Consider the following 20426-nt stretch of genomic DNA (forward strand, 5'->3'; position numbering starts at 1 on the left):
CTCCTCTTGGTTTCACTTATCTTAATTTTTCCTTAGGTGCGTCAATCCTAAGTTTTGATGTTAGTTCGATTTAGTCCAATTTATTACAATTTAGTTCCTGACTCAAAAGTTAGATTAGCCACATTTCCATCAACCAACCTTTTTAAGTTTAGTTACCCATACTCCTACTTAAGCAAACAAGAACACAATAATAGCATAAAATGTGCATAAATAGAAAATACAATAAAAATAAAAATAAAAATAAAAATAGGGTTTTTCTCGAAAAAGCTTAAAAGTAAACAACAATGGCAGCAATGGTGAAGTAAACTAACACTACTAAAGAATAGATTTCTAATAGTAAAACTAAAATGAAACTGAGTTACATTGAAACTAAAGAGTGAACTGAATTTACAAAGAGTTTTTAAAGCATTAAATAAGGTCAATAAAGCTAAGCTACATTAACAAATACTTAGTTACAACTAATACCCTAAATCTATATCTAAAATCTTAAGAAAAATAAAGAAGAAAACTATTCTAACCCTAAGCTAAAGATGAGAGGAAACCTAAACTAAAAGCTCTACTTTCTTCAATCAATTTTGGGCTTTTTAAAGATGGTTAAACCCTATTTTTATGATCAAAATGTACTTGGAGGTTTTTTATTTGATTGGTGTTTCGGGTGAACAAAAACTACCCCTGATGTCATTTTTTGTCCTTTCAAGATTGTGATGTCGCGATACCTAAGCAAGGATGTCGCGACATCGTCGACAGTATGCAAATTAAGGGTTGGGGGGTTGGATTTTGTTGCTTCATGGGAAAAGCCCTCGTCGTGACGTCATGCGTGTTTCATGTCCCGGGAGCTTTGTTCTCTTCATTTCATGTCTGTCTGTGGTATTGCGACTTTCATGCTTCGATGTCGTGATACCCCTTCCTTTGGTGATGATTTCGCTCATGTTTGGGTCACCATTGAGCTTCTACAACACTCAATCAACCGTTAGGGTCCAATTGGTGCATTTGACCAAGTTGGATCTCATAATCAATACAAAATGCACACTAATAACTTATTAATACGAAAGGTTAAACTAATTAAAAGCACAATAAAGACATCAAAATTGCTCGAGAATAAGCGTTTTAAGTATAATAGAGAACCTAATTTGACATATCAAATTACGACAGATCACTTATAAAAAAAATATTAAAGGTAAGTAGGAAAAAATTAAATTGAAATGAAATGAGGTGAGGCAGAGCTAGGTAAGTAAGTCTTGGCCCTTTGGTCAAAAGAAAAATTTTAATTAATAGTCTCTCTCAAGTATAGATTATTAATTTTAAGCTTTTTATTCATTTGAATAATGGAAAAATTTTATAATTTTGGCCCCTCAAAATTTTAAATTTTTATCTTGACCCCTTGATAGTATGCTAAAGTAAACAATAGGGACTAAATTTCGAATTAGACCAGGTACCAACACTAGAATTTGATCCTCCTTTTTATCGGCGCACCCTGTTTTGTCCGACCCAATCTAACCGCAGATACACAAAAAAGTATACATTACGTGTTAAAAACCCAATTTGAAAAAAAAAAATTCAGCTCATAACTGAAGGCTGAAGAGTAAGAGAGAGGGCTGAAGCTGATCCATTTTTCATCCATAATTTACATCTATAATTTCAGGTGAATTTTTGCATAAAGTTTCAATTTTTTTTAATTAAAGTTGCTTTTGATCAGTACTTTGTGAAAATTGGAATTTATATTTGTTAATTTTAATAGCTGATGCATGTATATATATTGTTTATTGTGGTTCACAGTTTAGAAAAAAATAATTTGCAGCCTTTTCTTGATTGCTGATGTTTGTTAAGCATGGAATGAATTCTGGGTTTTCATCTTTAGCTTCATCAGCGGTTTTAAGGAGGCAACAGTTTCTTATAAGATCTCTAAATGGGTACAGTGTCAGTGACAAAATAAGAATGGAAGCTGTGAAATGCTTGAGTGGAGGAGCCTCTTTAGAGGCTAATGCTGAGTCTGTTTTGAGAGCAATTGCCCCATCACTTGACCCTACTAGACATAAAGGCCAAGCTGGTAAGCCCTCTCCAATAATAGGTCACCTCTCTTTTTTATGTATTTGTTTTAGGGTTTAGGGTTTAAGGCCAAGCTGGTTGAAGTTACTTGAGGTTTTAAGAATGTCTTTAATTGAATTGGATTTGATATGGGAATCCATTTCTTTTACAGGGAAGATAGCTGTTGTCGGAGGGTGTCGTGAATATACCGGTGCACCTTACTTTGCTGCTATTTCAGCTTTGAAGATTGTTAGTGAATATATATACCGGTTTCCATTCTAGCATTGTATCTATAAATGACCCTTCGGTTTAATTGTGAATATCTTTTTCTTCCCCTTGCAGGGCGCAGATTTGTCGCATGTTTTCTGTACAGAAGGGGCTGCCACAGTTATAAAAAGTTACAGTCCTGAGTTGATAGTGCACCCTATTTTAGAAGAGTCATATAATATTAGGTGATCTCTGTCTCCATTTACAAATTAATCTTTCAATAAAAATTGGTTTAATTTCTGACTGTTGTGCTGTTTCAATGTGAAAGTGGTGTTAATGATGAGGGCAAAAGAGATATCTCAAAGAAGATTCTTTCCGAGTTTGATAAATGGATGGAAAGATTTGATTGTCTGGTTGTTGGTCCGGGACTTGGAAGGGACCCATTTCTTCTGGTGTGCTTTTCTCACTTAAGATACATGCATATGCATTTTTTATTTCTAAATACTTTTGAGTACCTTTTCAATCTAGTTTGTAGTTGTGTACGAGGAATGTGCATGTTAGATGGAAGCTTTTCAGTTTTTCCTTAATTCTATTTGGGGAATGTTCAAGTAGTATCGTGGTCATTTTTCCAGCTTGTACTTATGAGAATTTAGCTTTTAGCTTTCATGGATAAAAACATGCGATATATGGCAATACTTAATGGTCCAAATGCTGTTAAAATGCATCTTTTTGTGGAGTTACATTCGTCCATTGATTGTGAACATGTTTGTTCTTTTGTTTAGCTGACCATTAACCGGAATGTATATGACAATTTTGCTTTAACTCTGAAGGGTCATAATACTGTTTGGCTTTGGTCATAGCCGACTTAGTAATGCCATGCTTGGTTCATTGACCGAGAATTGTCAATGCATATGCTTTAAACCCAAGCAAAGCCTTTGCGGAATGCAAAATTCTTATTTTAATCTCGAGGAAAAATGGTTTCTAACCCTCCCCCCCTCTAACGTGAAATGAATAAACCTTTTTCTCGGAATATATGATTAGAGCTAAGTGCAAGTGACTTGTTCCTTGACAAGCTAGATATTTTCGATGCAAATATTCTGCAATTGTTCTTGGTGACTGCATGGATTCCTAGGAATAGCTCTTTCATAATCACTTTCATTTTGCGTAATCTTTTCAGGAATGTGTGAGCAAAATCATGACACGTGCAAGGCAATCAAATGTTCCAATAGTTGTAGATGGGGTATGTGATCAGTAAATACGAGTATGCGGCATTGTCTGGTGAAATTTCATGCTACATACCAGTTTCTATCTTGATTTCCTTTTAATTACCGTTATTTCCTAGGACGGACTCTTCCTTGTGACAAACAGTATCGAGCTTGTTAGTGGCTATCGCTTAGCTGTCTTGACTCCGAATGTGAATGAATATAAGCGCCTGGTTCAGAAAGTTCTAGGTTGTGATGTAAACGATCAAAACACTCATGGGGAACTGCTCTCTCTTTCGAAACAGTATATTCCTTTTGCAAGTTCTCTTTTTTCACATTTCCCCCCGTATATGCATTTAAAGCAACGATAATTTATTATTGTCAAGATATTTTCTTTGTCATGAATATATAGGATCTAAACCTTTTTTTTTTTCCTTTGTGGTGAAAGCCTCGGAGATTTCCAGTTATTATTATATCTTCTGTCAGTATATCAACATTGTTCAAACAAACCAGCATGCTTATGGATTTATCTTATAGCTGTCGGGCTGTTGAGATTCACTCTGCATATTGTTTTTATCCAAAGCATTGGTTAGGAAAGAAAACCGATTACGTCCGTAACATATAGTGACAATAGAGAACGTCTCTGCATTTTTCTTAGGTATAGTCAATGTAAGTAAGAGCTATTTATACAAGCAGTGTAGTATATCCCTTTAGAATTCTTTCACTTTTGAATGATGGACTTAGAATATCGAGACCACCTTCTTTGGATTTTCATTTGTAGTGTTGCATTTGCTATACTAGGTACTCATGCAATAAATTTTATTGCAATATCCCGAAAATTTTCTAATTTGAAGTGCCCCTATTGGTTAGGATCGGTGGTGTAACGATCTTAAGGAAAGGAAAGTCTGACCTCATTAGTGATGGTGAAAAAGGTATGGAACCCTGACTCATAAATGTATTATTCTCTAAAAACTATGCTCTTTATTACAACATGAGTCAGGAACGGATTTCTGAAGCACCCTATATATGTTTTTTGTTTGGAATGCTAGTCCAATCGGTAAGCATTTATGGATCTCCACGGCGCTGTGGTGGCCAAGGTGATATTCTTTCTGGAAGGTAATTGATTCATTACGATTTCCTTTCAGTTTGTGCATTGTACATTCCATTTGATCATTTTGGCTTTTCTACCAGTGTTGCGGTATTTTTATCTTGGGCTCGTCAATGCAATTCGGCCGCCGAAAGGGAATCAACTATCAGGTAGTTCTGGCTCCAGCTAACTCACTGTCATTGCTCTTATCTTCTCTACTACATGTTCGTTGATTGTTTTCTTAAAACACGGTGTCACTACAGTCGAACAAATCCAACCGTGTTGGGTTGCATTGCTGGCTCAGCTTTATTGAGGAAGGCTGCAGCTCTTGCTTTTGAGCATAAAAAAAGGTCAACTCTTACTACCGATATCATCGAACACTTGGGGCAAAGGTACACTCTCCTATCATGAGTATCAGTTTAAAGTGAAATAAAATTTCAATCTTACCAGTTACTTCCGAACAATGCAGTTTGGAAGCGATTTCTCCTGTATCTTGATAATAGACACCAACACAGATGTCTGTCCCCATATGCACTCAGAAGGCTGTTTCGATGACAAAAGTATAGCGCGCTAAAAACTTTTCTTTCATGTAATGGAATATAATAATATTTCAGTGTTTGCATGGAATGTTGATGAACATAATGTAAAAGGTGAGAGGATTCTATTATAGGTTGGAGAGCAATGAAGATCTCTACTATTTTATCTTGAGGTGATTAAAGTACCTTGGTCCTTAACCCGTTGACCATTCGGGTACTTTCACTTTCTAGCGTCACATCGCAAGCCAATATTGTCTTCTTTTGAGTACCTGCAAGTCTCTCAAGATCCCTCCATTCGGTCTGGCAGGTCAGGTGGGTACTTGAAGAAGACAATACCAGTTTGTGATCACTATGCCAACACAGTGCAACTACCCAGGGAAATGATAGTATTAGGTTGGTCGGCGAGTCGTGACGGTTGTACAGGCATGTCAAAAACATCAACAATAAAGATGACTGAATTCACCTATGTTGGTCCGATTTAACATTCATAGTTATAGATATGATTTTCCAAATATATGAAAAACATGTCACTTCGAATTTACAAAAGCAAAAGTATCTTTGAACTGTTACACTATATATATAAAACTAAATTGTAATGCAATATAGCAATGCACTGATATGTTGTAGAATTCAATCACATACTGATATACTACGGATATGATGATCAATTCACTTGCACTGTCCTTTAAGCTCTTGAGTAGACATTAAGATCACATTTATGAATCCGGAGGCGGTTGCTGCTGCTGCTGTGGCGGCCATACTGGCTGACCGGCATAAGGGCCAGACTTTTGGCCATAAAAGTTGGGATCCATCACCGGCTTACCTACAGTCATACCCGGAGCACCAGCCTGGGGAGCGAGTTGAGGCGGCATGTAGTAGTAAGGAAGACCATCAGCCGGTCCTTCAACTCTCGGAACAGATGCGAGAACCTCATCTTTTATATCCTCTCTCGGGACGATATCAACCAGAAAATCGAATATATCGGTCCTCGTAATTGCTGCTCCGATGTCATTCTTCTGAAGGGTCCTCCTCTTGTTTTCCTCGGTGTGATTCCATGACCTCAGTGTCAACTCGAGAATGAACATTTCACATGCCCTGGCAAACACGACCAGAGCTTCGGCTGATATCATCCTAACATCCTCATCTGCCTTCATGATCTTCTTAATCCTGGCCAACGGTAAGCTATGGTTTTTAAAATCCGTAGCCTGCTCAATTTCTTGATACTGATTCGCCCAAAAGCGCTGGAGTTGTTGTTGCAATTGCTGCTGTTGTTGTTGGTGGATATGCTGATAAGCAAGTTGCTGTTGTGCCAGCTGGGCTGATGAAGCAGAGGGGCCAGCAGGCTGAGTAGGAGGACGGACTGAACCGACTGATCCAGGAGTCGAGGTTCCCATCATTTGATTCGGTTGATAACCGGTTATTCCATAAGGAACTGCCGCTGCACTACCAACTATGCCCATTGCAGAAGTCTGCCCATGGCCTTGCTGATCCATAACCACAAACTGCAGAGAAAACCAAAACTACTTGGAAATACAATGATGGCAGAGGACTGCTTTAACAACAATATAACCACAAATTACTATCCTAAAAGAAAATAAAGTGTATAAAAATGGATTTCCAGAACCTAGAGAACTCGAATAAGAATCACTTTTGATCTTTGATGGAAATCAAATTACCAAAATGTCTTTTAACTAATTCATACTCAATGGTGAAAGAAAATGGTAAGAATAGCAGACAATCAAGAGATTTCCGGTATTTAACAGGTAAAAACTCAATAGTTAGAAATCCTACATCACCATTTGTCAAGTTGCTGATCTGGGTTAGTTATGCTTTACAAGCTTATTCTTCGAGTCTAGCTAGTACAAATAGAAGGCTGAACTTAAACATATTTAGTTGCAAGTCCTAAACCTAAAGCATCATGATACCGGAATTAAACACTTGGGACAAATCAGGGAAAAAACATCTATCTTTGGTTAAGCATTTGCCGGTTATAGCTGCAACAATAGATCAATTTTGGACAAGTTAGTTATAGCTAGGACTATGGACTGAATCCGGTATTTAACTACTGACAAATCAGGGAAAAAACATCCATCTTTGGTTAAGCATTTGCCAGTTATAGCTGCGACGATAGATCAAATTTGGACAAGTTAGTTATAACTAGGACTACGGACTGAATCCGGTATTTAAATAGTAAAAACTCAATAGTAACAAATCCTAGCTTATAAATGCAGTGCGATTGTCAAGTTGCTGAATCTCAGTTTAGTTACCTTTTTACAAAATTGTTCGTTTGAGTGACTAAAGTTTTTGCTAGCACAGATAGAAAACTGAACTTAGACATATGTTACAAGCCTAAAGCCTCATGATAACGAAGCTAAAGTCCTTATCCATGACAGAAGCCTATCTAGTTGTATGGATTAAATTCAGATGCCGAAAAAGTTGGCTAGATACATTTGACAACAAAAGAAACAATATATTGATGTCAGAGTTAGATTGCTGTCGTTTCCTTGTAAATTCCGCTAATCAATCCTAATTCATAATCCAAAAGCATGGAAACAGTCTAAATATTCTAAAATAACATGAAATTAATTCGAATCATTCAAGAACCAAAACATCAAAACCAAACCAAAACATGCACAGAAGTTATACATAACTACATAAATTATGAATAAAATCAAAACCAAATGAAATTGCTTTAACAAATCTATATTTAAGAAAACATCAAAAAACTAAAAAATTCAACGGAAAATTTAACGATGATCGAAGAAATAAGTTGAGCTATAAAATTAGAACTGTAAAGAAAAAAAAAGGAAAAAAATGGTACCTTGTGCTGCTGCTCGTTGTTTGGCTTTGGATCAGTTGATTTTGTTCATAAATTGGAACCCTAAATGGGAAAAAGAAATTTGAGAGAAAGGGAAATTATTGGTCGATTAGTGGAGAGAAGAAGCTGAAGACTGTGTCATTATTATTATTATTATTAAAAGAAGTGAGCAACTTTCACTATCTCTCCCACTCACAACGCGCGTTGACTTTCAGTTTGACTTTCTTTGTCTTGCCTTTTTTACCCCTCCTTTTCTTTCCTAATTTAATTATAGTTTATTTTTATTTTTATTTTTTGTGAATTGAAAAAATCTATATTGATTGTACTATAAAATGTAATGTCAAATTTAGCGTTTAATGTATATATATTTTATAAAATAGCGGAATAAATTGAGAAATTGAATACCTAAATTTAAAGTAGAAAAACCACTCCAAAGAGGAGGATAAAAAAACCACGGGTAAAGATAATTTTACTATAATGACAAAAGAACGAAAAGTACAAAAGATGGAGATAAAATAATCTAAACTGATAAGAGTTTGATTGAAACAAATAAACAGAATTTAACTGAAAGATTATTTCTCAAATTTGATTGAAACAGGAGTCATACTCAACAAATATCCACCTTGACTCATATTTTCACAACGCCATCTTTGCCAATGCTCACCACGAGTCTATCTCGAACTATGCAGGGAATTAACTGAGTCGAATACATTTTATATTTGCCTAAATTTGATATGGCCTAAAATATGGGCTTAAAATTTTGCCTTACCCCCTCATATTTATAAATAATTAACCCAATCCTATTTTGGACTCACCCATATTATTTTTATAAATAAAGATATATTTATATTATTTTTAATTTAATATTTAATAATTTTATATATTTTATATATTAAATTTTATTTATATTCATCTTAACACTTTTTAATGTTCACAAATCCATAATATTATTATAGATTTAATTTTTATGTGTTATATATTATTCCAAATTAGGGAGGGATCCACTTAAATTGATGTAAACCTAAAGTCGTTTTACACCCTTCCGTATATTTCTGCAAGATTAATCTTTTAACAATCCAACCGTTAAATTTATCAATATAATTCTACTTATCAATATTAATTGAATAGTTGAACTTTTTTTTATATAAAACAAATGGTTAAAATTTTGTATTTTACGTTAAAACTGGCGGGCATGGTCCATATAAATGGAATATGAAATTTGATGGTTGGAATATATGAAAGAGTGTAACACGACTTTAGTTTTACATTAGTCTAAGTGGATCTCTCCCCTTACATAATATAAAACATTATAAACTAAAAAAATGGGTTGGGTCAAGCCAAGCTCGGCCCTTAAATGTTCAAGTCGTAACTCGACCTATATTTTAAACGGGCTTAATTTTTTTGCCTAAACTCATTTTTTAGGTCTAATATTATTGTTCAAATCCTCCCAAATTTCAAGTGAGCATTTGGGCTTGGGTGGGTAACTCGACCATGAACAAGTATAAATTTATACCTAAACTCGTAAAAGATGGATTTAGAAGTGCATTTGGTTCAATAAATGTAAGATTGCCTTTGATAATAGAATTATTATGTACAATTACTTAGCACATTATTGGGTGTTTTAATTACCATATTTGGCTCATTTGATTGAAATTTATGATTTTATTATTTGATTGATGAAATGTAAGATTATCTAGGAAACACATTTTCATAAGCTCTCCTAGTAATAAAATTTATTTATTTTAAACAAGTTTAGTTCTTTTAATGTTTATTAGTCTCGATTTCCATAAATTTATCATAAATTATGATGATTATTGTTTTTATTACAATTTATATATTAATAAGTAAATATATGATGTTGAAATAAATTTATAAATCACAAGTATAACAATTGATGAATCTTAAAATAATAATTTAAAATAATGTAATAATCAATAATAAACAAGATTAAGAATAATGATTTTATTAGACTTATATTTTATTTAAATAAAATTAAATTGATTAATACAATAAAAGCAAGGGTAAATTTGTCTAAAATGTAAGATTCTGGTTGAAATGTAATACAGTCAACCCTCTTTGTAACAATCATCTGCTAAAACAACGTTTTGTTATAACAGTTAAGTTTCTAGTAGAGCCAATTTTTTAAATTTTATTTTAACCCTCCATAATAGTTTTTCACTTATAACATCAACATTCATAGTTATGAAGTACATTATTTATTAAATTAATTTTCTATAACAACATATTGTTTAAAATTTTAAGTAAAATTATAGCTATTTCATATAAGCAAGCCTATTAACTTTAATTTATTAAATAAAAACGATGTTAATTAAAATATTATTTTAATAAAATGTTCAATTTTAGATGAAAAGTTCTATTAGTCATATTTTATTAAATGAAAATAATATTCAATGAGTGAAATTAAATATATCAATTTAATAAACTATTAAGTTCTCTAACATTGATTGAGTCTTAGCTTAATTGGCATTGATATTGTTGCCAGTGTAGAAGGATGTGGGTTCGAGTGCGTTGAAGTGTATTATCCTCCTATTTAAGAGTTGTGAAGAGACTACGGGTCCTAAAAAATAAGTAGTATTGAGACTACCCTAAATTTCGAAATTTGTCACTGGATATCACATAATTAAAGTTTATCAGCATGTCCCGCGAAAGTATAATTGACTGATAGATTACATAGCCAAAGTTATTCTTAGTGATCTTAATAAATTATCGACTTTTGAAGACTTACTCGATCATGTTGAAGGCAGTTGTTTTCTATAGATAAATAAAAAAAGGTTATCGGACCCGCCATTACAGCTAAACTTTCCCTCAAAAGATGGATTCCTTCATTGGTTTCAGGATAGAAGATAAACAACTTGTTTTTAAATATACTCATATAAAGACATTAGATATGCTCCAAATTCTTGATTCTATCATGCAACATAAAAATTCCATCCATAATTTATAAGATAATAATAATATTAAAGATAATTTAGGTTGAAATAAAATTGTAAAAATAATAATTAATAATTAAATATATATAAAATTGAATTAATAGATATTAATTCGCCAATAAATAATTTTAATAGTTTTATTTATAAAAAATATTGTATTAATTCGACAAGTAGAGTTAAGAAATTGCTACTGTCTCATTTATTTTATATACATTTTTATTTGGGATAAATATTTTTTTTTTCTTGAACTTGCAATTAGTTTCACTTTGGTATCTCTACCTTTTTTTTGTCCACTGTGGTACTTAAACTTGACGACTATGTCCATTTTGGTCCCTTAGCTTGAATAATGTAAAAGTTTAATGACCGTGTCACATCATAATTTGAAAATTAAATAATTTTTAGTACTTTAATAACCAGATTGGTGGTTGAACAGATCAAACCTCATTTTATCGATTCAACCAATTTGATTGGTTCGGACACTAGACCAACAATAATTAAATAAATAATTAAAAATTTATAAAAAATTAAGCTTATTCAATATGTTTAACTATCAATTTTTTTCTTGGTTTTCGATTTTAGTACCCCTTTGTCCAGCATGTTATATCAATCAATTTTCGATCCGTCTAATCCAATCCTGTTCCAGTAATACAGATCACATAATCAAATATTGACAAAATCCAAATTCATGGAATTTTCTTACTAAGTTTAAAGACTAAAGTGGATCAAAAGAAAAATACATTTATCAAAAACAAAAATTTATATTATTCTTTTTTATGTTTAATATTTTAATATGCTCGATTCAACACTTATCATCATCCCAACACTGCACGTAAAGTTTAAAAAGTCGGTTTACCAAATATCTTTCTTTAATTTAATTAGTAAATGCATTTCCTTAATTGTTCAAAAGAATAATCATATTCCAAATGCCAATATAACGAGGATACTATCATGGGCCCCCGCAACCTCCTTTATTGAGTCACGACCAGAGCATCTAAGCTAAGAATAATCGCCAGCTTGGTAGGACCTGATGCCACGTGCCGCATCTTCATTATTTAGATTGTTAACGTATGCCTTATTTTTTTAATACGAAAAATTAACCCAATAAAACTGAAAAAATGTCAGAAAAATAAAGAACAGAATCAACGAGATACGTGTTTACGATAATGCCCTCGTTTTATATAATGGTTTAATTTCATCAAACGTCACCCGAAGTCCCAAACTATAGTTGGGCTTAGATTCTAAATTAATTTTTAAACTTCCAAATGTTCTCAAAGTATCAGTATAATATAAATTAAGTCCTTCAATCATTATGATACAAGCTTGAGTGTTAAATAGACTTGTTCATCACCCAAGCCACCAAAAGGCTCATCCGAAAAGTGAGAGAGTTTGGACAAAAATATACTCAAAAAAATGGGCTTGAACGAGCCTCAGGTAAGATTTTTGACTCGAGCCTAGTTCGAATTTACAAAAAACAAAAAAATTGCTATTAATTTTTTACTGTTTTGTTATTATTTTTTACTTGGCCCGGCCTAACCCATGAACAATTTTAATGCTAAATGCTAGTCTTGATTTGACAATATAATATATTTAAAACACATAGCCATGTTATTTATTACATGAATAACTTAAATATAATATAAAGAACAGTGACATTAATATTTACAATTTTATAAACATGTTAAATATAAATTGTTCATGCCATACATACAAATATGTTTATGATTCGGTCCACATGTTTTAAATAGGGTTAATAAATTATTCGGTATTTTAAAATTTTTTGTCCCAATTTGATACTTAAGCTTGATTTTAATGTTCACTTTGGTACATGGATTTTTCAATTTGATACTTAAGTTTTTCTTTTTGTCTTAGCTAAGTACTTGAGTTTGGCTTCGATATTTTATTTAGTACCCTAGCTTTTTTTTTTGTCCCAATTAAGTACCTAGGTCTTTTTATTAAAACACACGTGTCAAACGTTCATTGGGTCACATGAAATCATTTGGTACGATCTAGGCACCAAATTGAATATTAAATACAAATTCAAGTATAAAATGATATAATTAACCTTTTAAATATGATAGCCCGCAAATCTGAGCTAAAATTTAGAGTTCTTTTGCGTTCAATTTGATGCATAGCCATAGACTAACACAAAGACTTTGAGGATTTAATTAAGATATATTTTGAAGTTCAGGGACTAATATATAATTTAGATTAAACTACTGAGGACATTTAATGAAATTAACCCATATATTTGTATTTATTTCCTATAAATGCAATTGCGTCCCCGCCCATTTTTGTTTATTCATTCCTATATTCGAGCTCTGTATAGATTCTTCTAGTTCCGACCAAAAAAAGAATTGCTCATCTTTCCTTCAGAGAATATTTGTTTTGAGTGAAAAAAAAAAAATGTTGGGAGTATTCAGCGGAGCGATAGTGTCCCCGCCGGACGAGCTGGTGGCGGCCGGTTGCAGGACGCCGTCGCCTAAGATAACGGCGGACGCTCTTGTGAAACGGTTCATCGAGGCAAACCCCTCCACCGTGTCTATGCAGATCGGAGATCATGTCCAATTCGCTTATTCTCACCGTAACGAGTCTGCTTTACTTCCCAGGTAAAAAATATCAATCACGTTGGATCTTGACCATTGGATCATTTAATGATCAATAAGGCTAAGAAACCGTCGTGATTTTAATTTATTTCATATGTTTAAGTGAGATTAAGAGCAAAATTGTTCGAATTTAAAAATTTCATCTCTAGCTTCTTAAGTTGATCAAAGCAGTGTTCACTGTTTCAATTAAAATATCATTATTTACAATATAATTTTAGTTACTAATAAAATTTTGTTCATGAAAATTTTCATCTGTAGCTTCTTAAGTTGATCTAAAGCTTCGTAATCCCTGAAGATTTTTTAAAGGAACTGAGAAATTTATTGTGATTAATTTAATTAATCGGAGGCTGACGATTGTTTTCTAGATAAACAAATAGAAAATTATAAGTATTACGTAATGCTTAGCGTTCAATTTATTCTGTTTTTTAAAACAGATTCAACAGCCAATTATATGCCTGACATTAAAATTTTAGCACTTTTCCATAAAATTTGTAATAAATGATTTTTAAATATTTTTGTATGAACTTAAATTTGAATTGATGTCACGTAATAGATGTTAAAAAATTGATATATACAATATTATATTTATTTAAAATGAAAATTTAATTTAATTTAGATATTTAAAAATATTAAAATATTATATTATTTTTATAGATATTTTTAAAATACATATTTAAAACAACTGTTATTTAGTTAAACTTTCATCATTTAGTTAAATTTTGCACATCACACCCATTAAATAGATTATTTTAATAATTTTATATAAATTATTAAGAGAGATTAATATTATCGTAATAATATTTTTATTTATAATATATATTAAAATTTTTAATTAAATTGGTGATAAATTAACTCAAATCGTGTCTTTAAGTGGAAGATTGATTTATGTTATAGATTCATTTATTTATAAATTAAAATTTAAGAACTTATTAAAATATAATTCAAAAGATTTAGAGAAAAGTTAAAAATTAAAACTTACTTATGTGTGCAAAAAATTTAAGTTTTTAAAATTTAAAATAATACAATTTAAAAGATTTTCTATTAGTTCAACATATATAAAGTTATAATAATTAGAATAGAATCATTACACGTGTTGATTTAAATAAAGAATTTTGTATGTAGAATAGTAGTTTAGATATTTTTCAATTGAATTGGTGTTCATTTGACTTGTGATACTGATTTAATTAGTAGAGACAAATTTGAGCTTTTAAATGAAAAATTACCATATAAGTTACTATTAAATGATTAAATTAAAATTAATTTATGATAAAATTATATTTTGACCTCCAAAATGAAGAAAATTATGTTTAATCCCTTAAAAATGATGAAATCATAAATTAATACATTATAAAATTATATTTTGATATTTGAAAATTTTATTATTTAATTTTGGTCCATTAAAAAAATCTGTGGATTTGCCCATGTCAATTAGGAACTTAAATATAACGTAGTTATAAAAGAAGAGAGAAAAAAACATGTAAAAATATCGCAGAGACACTTGTATAAAGAGTTGAATTGTATTTTACTCTTTTTATTAAAAGATGAGTAAATTAACCATTGTATGATAGAAAAAGGTACAAATTGGTCATTTTGTTAAATATTTTATCTGTATTTGTTGTAAGTGATGATTTAATTTTTTAAAATAAAATTATGTAAGTAAGATAAATTAAAGGATAAATAGGATTAAAGAAATTATGTTTTCATTTTCCCATTTATCCAAAATTTTTAATATATCATGTTGAATTTTTCGTTTTCTAAAATAAAATAAATTTCATGTTGGATTTTTTTCACATCATCATTTAATTGTGGATTTTAACAAAAAAATTAATTTATAATTATTTTTATAGTATAGAGATTAATTAATTAATTTTATTTATAGTCAATAAAATATCAACAAATTATAGCGAACATAAAATTCATTTTAGTGGAAGTCCTTTTTCCGTAACACTATAGACTCAGATGACACAATCACATCTATATTTGTTTTGCGGACCACAGAACCAGATAACTCGGTCCAACGTAAAGTCATAATGATTTTTCATTTTCCTTGGTGGGTGGAGAGGGGTCCGGTGATTGGTTTACGTGTGGCCATATGTTGATGACATTAAAGTATGGATTTTGAATTGGATTTTTTAGATTTAATTTCAACCATACACGTGTCTAACATCCAGGACATCTGATTGTAACTTATGAGTATAGTCACCACTAGTAATAGTGGAGGGCCAGATGAATTGGTACATAAAATTGCTATTTCTTTATTTTATGATATTGATGGGAATAAAATTTGGATTAGTATCCTATAAGGGAAGTGTTTTCAATTTCCCAAATAAAACTAATAATTTGATACATAATATTTAATTTTTAATTTTTATATTATTATTTAAATATTAAATTAGTTTTATAAATCAAAATTATTTTAATTTAATTTATTTTAAAAAATTAATAAATAATTTGATATATGATGAGATTGAACTCGTGATATTTTATTAATAAAATTTTAATTTTACCATTCAATCAAACTTTTGTTTTAAAATAGTTTATACATTTTAATTTTATTTATATACTTTATTACCTCCACCAATAATAGTTGATTTAATATTCTTAATTTGAAGTATTTATTTATTTAAATTTTATTTTATTCAAAATATAATTTTATTTTTCATTTAATATCATACATATTACATATGTTGTTATTAATTGGTTTCAAATTATATGTTATTTTTAAACTGCATAATAAATTTTTGGTCCTCCGACTTATAAAAAAATCATTTTAAACCTCCATTTAATTTTTACCTCTTTTAGATCTTGAATTTGTATTTTGTCAAATCACCTCAAAATAGATAGAAAAAATTAACATTTGTTAACATTACTGATGTAGTATATATGTGGATTACCATATAGATGACACACTAGCATTTAATTAATTTTGTAAAATTTAAAACTATTTATTTTTATAATTTTATAATAATTTTAAATTTTAAAAATAGTTTTATAATTTTTGAATTTTAAAATTTTAAAAAGTAATTAAATATTGATATATCATTCTAAATGTATGCAACATCAACAAAGTTAAAGAAAATTAACTTTTTATTTAGTTTGAGTGATTTGATAAAAAATTAGTTTAAGAGTTAAAAAGACAAAAATTAAATATAAGGCCAAAATGATTGTTTTGTAACGTTAGAAGGCTAAATAAATTATTATGTCTTTTAAATACACCTCTATATTTTAAATATGCTGGTTTACTTTTTAATTTAATTTAATTTTATATTTATTATATATAAAGTTGTTTTTCTTTTCAAATTTCTTGCATGGCAATGACCTGTGGTGGGTGGGGGTGATAAATTGATCTGGATAGCATAAAGGATAAGGTTGCCCAAATAGGATTGGGACCCTCGTGGTGGCCAGTGATTTGAGGCCAAAAGGGGGAGTGATATGCTTGTTAGGTTATTGAAAAGTTGAAATTATTTTATCCACCTTTATTATCATATTATTTATGGTATATTTTAAATTATTTAATGATATTTTAATAATTTTTTATATCTCCAATTCTGAGTCTAAATACTAAACTTGAAACTTAAAACTCTAAACTTTAAATTAACTTTAGAGTTTTAAGTTAAGGTATGAGATTTGTATTTGGGGTTTTGGATTCCGAATTCAAAATTTGAGATTCGGGATTCAAAATAAAAAAAAAAATTACCAATATTGTGTATGAATGACATGGACAAAATTATTAAAATATAATTAAATAATTGGAAAGGAACTATGAATGATGTGGTGGAAATGATTTATAAAATAAATTTTACTGAGGAGATAACGGTTAAGTTTTAATATAATAATAAATTATATTTAATTATGAATTTCATCTTTTATTTTATAAAAAGTGAGAAATTGGTCTAATTATCAGTAATATATGAATCTGAACTTCTAACTTTTATTAATTTATTAAGTATAAATTATTAAATTGTTAATTTTTAAGTAAATAATTTTATGATGAAATTTTAATGTTTTATCCAATGGGACTAACTTTTTCAATTTCATAAAATACGTTAATGGCAGGTCATTCGCGGTGAAAGATGAAATATTCTGCATGTTTGAGGGGGCACTTGATAACTTAGGGAGTTTAAAGCAGCAATATGGACTTGGTAAGTCAGCAACAGAGGTGGTATTGGTGATAGAAGCTTACAAGGCTCTTCGTGACAGAGCACCTTACCCTCCTAGCCATATGGTTGCCCATCTTAATGGATCCTTTTCTTTCATTGTCTTTGACAATTCCACCTCCACCTTGTTTGTGGCTTCTGTAAGTTCAATTACTCTCTCTCCTTAAGCTTTAGATGTTGTTTTAAACCTATTAATTTTGGTCTAAATTTTAAAAAAATATTAGATACACTCAAATTTATATATGATTTTACTTAATTAGACAGCAATTTAAATTTTTTTAACTCAAATTTAGATTAGAGGCGGAGATAAAAAATTGTTTTAAATGCCTCTTGTTTTTGTCCGTGGTCTAGATTAATTTAATGGTGGACTTGAAGTAACTAAAACATTTAATGACTTGTATGCGTAATGACCTGGCTTGAAATTTAAAATCTCAAACAAGTGGTCTGAACTTGATTTTAAAATTTACTTTAACCCTAAAGTTGATTGAATCTCAAATTATTTGAATAAAAATGATTTAATAATTTTTAATATCTTGTTGAAGAGAGGTCTGACTCCTTTTCAAAAAAAATTTCAAAGTTATGTCCGTTTGGAGCTAGTAGATCTAATTAAATGGGTTGGTATTGTCCTCAAGTCGAGTTGAGGTTTTATCTCTCAACTCTATTAAGAGCTCGAGTTAAATGTAAGGTTCATAGAGTAGGAGTATTTTGTTGGATCGAATGATGCATGGCACATGATCACCTACCAATAGGATCCAAGAAAGTGCTCTTGTTTTATAAACCCTACCTTTAGTACTTATACTCTCAATAGAATTAATAGACAAAACCCTTGGCTTGAAGATAATATACTAACCCCATGGACAAACAACACTTCAAATTTTTTTCTAAAAAAGGTCCTCCTTTTAAATCCGTTGACAAGTTGGATATTAATTTGAGAAATGTTTGGGGGTGGGATGATATTGGCAGGATCAATTTGGTAAGGTTCCTCTTTACTGGGGAATCACGGCTGACGGACATGTGGCCTTTGCTGATAATGTTGATTTGCTGAAAGGTGCCTGTGGCAAATCTCTTGCCTCTTTCCCTCAAGGTGGCTCCCCTAAAACCTTTTTTTTTCTTTTCTCATTTACAGTGAATTTGACAATCACTAATTAATTAAGTTCATTTTTCCACAGGCTGTTTCTTCTCCACAGCAGTTGGAGAACTAATGAGCTATGAAAACCCTAAGAACAAAATCACTGCTGTTCCTGCTAAAGACGAGGAGATGTGGGGTGCTACATATAAGGTAACATGATTTTATATATATACATATATATTGCCTCGAGTTTAGGTTTTAATGAAATACTTGTGTTTGATGCATTAATATTGAAATATGACTTTCAAAAATATTTTAAATTATAAAATATTTTAAATTATATATAAAAAAATTAAAATATTTTGATTATATCTATCTCAGACAAATATTTATGTCCGATACTTATATTTAAATATAAATAATAAAAAAGTTGGTCCCAAAATTTATGGTGTACATAGGAGTATGGTACATGTGATACCAACAGAAATTGGTTCACCAAAAAGGTGGTTTAAAGGTTGAAAAAAAAAGGAAAAAGAAGAAAAAAAGGTGGTTTAAACTTTAAAGCTTCTCATCTTTTGTTGATAGCAGAAGAAGAATGGTACCCTATGAATAAAAGTAAAGGGACCACTACAACTTGTACTTTACTTGTATCATTATATGCATCACATATATTCCTACGTAAAGGAACCTGAATTTAGCAATTTTTTTTCAGTTTACTCCTTTAACTTTTTTTATCTATACTAAATTTAAAATTTAATAATTTTTTAAAAAAATTAATCCTTAAATTTGAATTTCATTAAAGCATGTCATGGCACTTTGAGAGTGTATCACCTCATCACTTAATTTTTAAAATAAATAGTTTCTATTTATTTACTAGCATAAGCAAACAATTTTAAGATTTTGTGGTGAAAAATATTTGTAACTTGTTTACAAATAACAAAATGGTAAGGTATTATGAAGATTCCTCTAGTATGAGTCGAATTATATTTTATTTTTTTTATTAGTCTTTGTATATTAGATCAAAGATCAGATTGATTTTGTTGTTAAAAATTTTATCCGTTTGTACTATTAGAAAGTGACGTGACCGACGGAATAATCAAATAATGACACGTAGCGTGTCATGTGTACTTTATGCTAACGTACAAAGATCAGTTTTTAACAATAAAAATGGACGAAAACTTCAGTAAAAATGACCAATTTATTTTTTAATCTAACGTAAATGGGACAAAATCACGTGAAGTGTCATGTATATATCATGCTGACGTAAAACAACCAATTTTTAATGATGCAAACGGATGAAATTAATGTTGTGTGTGTTGGATTGTAAATTGCAGGTGGAAGGGCCAACAGTTGTTGCAGGCACCGAGTCTCCTATGCTCAGTTTCTAAATCCATGTGAGAAATGGTAGTAACTCTGTTTGTAACTATACTTATTATATCGTTGTTGTTGAATATAATATATAGGGTTTTGATCTTCTGTACAGCTCAAACTTGTAGTGTAATAAAAGTTTGAGGGTCCTAAATTCGATATAGACCTTATTAAATAAGAAGACTACAAAGGGACTTCATTTTCTACATCGTGTATCTAATTTTCTTTTTGATGGAAAAAATATTATATCACTTTGTTGTTCTTTTTTTCTTTAGTAGAATATTTTATTATATAGAAAAGTCAATTATATTATAATTATTAATGAATAATTTATTGTATAGACGTAATTTTATATGTTAAATTATCATATAAAACAATATAATCTTATAAAAGGATATTTCAT

The 20426-nt window shown here is 30.3% G+C and overlaps 3 protein-coding genes across 7 annotated transcripts; 2 read left to right on the forward strand and 1 right to left on the reverse strand.

Annotated features, from left to right (window-relative positions):
- Positions 1-1455: 1455 nt before the first annotated feature.
- On the forward strand, positions 1456-5239 carry LOC108476080 (ATP-dependent (S)-NAD(P)H-hydrate dehydratase). 4 transcript variants are annotated; one of them, XM_017778150.2, is made up of 12 exons: positions 1456-1642; positions 1777-2047; positions 2198-2274; positions 2368-2477; positions 2561-2684; positions 3410-3472; positions 3575-3738; positions 4305-4366; positions 4484-4550; positions 4626-4691; positions 4785-4913; positions 4991-5239. In XM_017778150.2, exons 2-12 carry the CDS (start codon positions 1816-1818, stop codon positions 5016-5018), a joined length of 1122 nt encoding a protein of 373 aa, XP_017633639.1. In that variant the 5' UTR covers positions 1456-1642; positions 1777-1815; the 3' UTR covers positions 5019-5239. The 4 variants fall into 4 exon arrangements, with proteins under 4 accessions (XP_017633639.1, XP_017633640.1, XP_017633642.1 ...); XM_017778151.2 differs by having other exon boundaries at positions 1799-2047; XM_017778153.2 differs by having other exon boundaries at positions 1859-2047.
- A 286-nt stretch (positions 5240-5525) lies between these two features.
- Positions 5526-8037, reverse strand: LOC108476081 (nuclear transcription factor Y subunit C-3-like). 2 transcript variants are annotated; one of them, XM_053026019.1, is made up of 2 exons: positions 7879-8037; positions 5526-6577 (listed from the first exon to the last, which is right to left on the reverse strand). In XM_053026019.1, the coding sequence occupies exon 2, from the start codon at positions 6548-6550 to the stop codon at positions 5774-5776; it is 777 nt and encodes a 258-aa protein (XP_052881979.1). In that variant the 5' UTR covers positions 6551-6577; positions 7879-8037; the 3' UTR covers positions 5526-5773. The 2 variants fall into 2 exon arrangements, with proteins under 2 accessions (XP_052881979.1, XP_017633644.1); XM_017778155.2 differs by having other exon boundaries at positions 5526-6559; positions 7879-8033.
- Positions 8038-13094: 5057 nt separating this feature from the next.
- LOC108474533 (stem-specific protein TSJT1) lies at positions 13095-20274 on the forward strand. Its single transcript, XM_017776486.2, has 5 exons — positions 13095-13432; positions 17486-17726; positions 18550-18670; positions 18756-18865; positions 19990-20274. Exons 1-5 carry the CDS (start codon positions 13230-13232, stop codon positions 20041-20043), a joined length of 729 nt encoding a protein of 242 aa, XP_017631975.1. The 5' UTR covers positions 13095-13229; the 3' UTR covers positions 20044-20274.
- The last annotated feature ends 152 nt before the right edge of the window (positions 20275-20426 follow it).

The sequence above is a fragment of the Gossypium arboreum genome, chromosome 3, assembly GCF_025698485.1.
Source record: "Gossypium arboreum isolate Shixiya-1 chromosome 3, ASM2569848v2, whole genome shotgun sequence".
Lineage (NCBI taxonomy): Eukaryota > Viridiplantae > Streptophyta > Magnoliopsida > Malvales > Malvaceae > Gossypium > Gossypium arboreum.

What these genes read in the sequence shown, in the direction of transcription:
- LOC108476080 (XM_017778150.2), top strand. Translation starts at nt 1,816, where the DNA reads ATGTTTGTTAAGCATGGAATGAATTCTGGGTTTTCATCTTTAGCTTCA. An exon ending in GAAGGGACCCATTTCTTCTG is followed by an intron (nt 2,685 to 3,409) that starts GTGTGCTTTTCT and finishes TAATCTTTTCAG; the next exon opens with GAATGTGTGAGCAAAATCAT. An exon ending in TTCCAATAGTTGTAGATGGG is followed by an intron (nt 3,473 to 3,574) that starts GTATGTGATCAG and finishes GTTATTTCCTAG; the next exon opens with GACGGACTCTTCCTTGTGAC.
- LOC108476081 (XM_053026019.1), bottom strand. Translation starts at nt 6,550, where the DNA reads ATGGATCAGCAAGGCCATGGGCAGACTTCTGCAATGGGCATAGTTGGT.
- LOC108474533 (XM_017776486.2), top strand. Translation starts at nt 13,230, where the DNA reads ATGTTGGGAGTATTCAGCGGAGCGATAGTGTCCCCGCCGGACGAGCTG. An exon ending in CCACCTTGTTTGTGGCTTCT is followed by an intron (nt 17,727 to 18,549) that starts GTAAGTTCAATT and finishes TGATATTGGCAG; the next exon opens with GATCAATTTGGTAAGGTTCC. An exon ending in TGTGGGGTGCTACATATAAG is followed by an intron (nt 18,866 to 19,989) that starts GTAACATGATTT and finishes TGTAAATTGCAG; the next exon opens with GTGGAAGGGCCAACAGTTGT.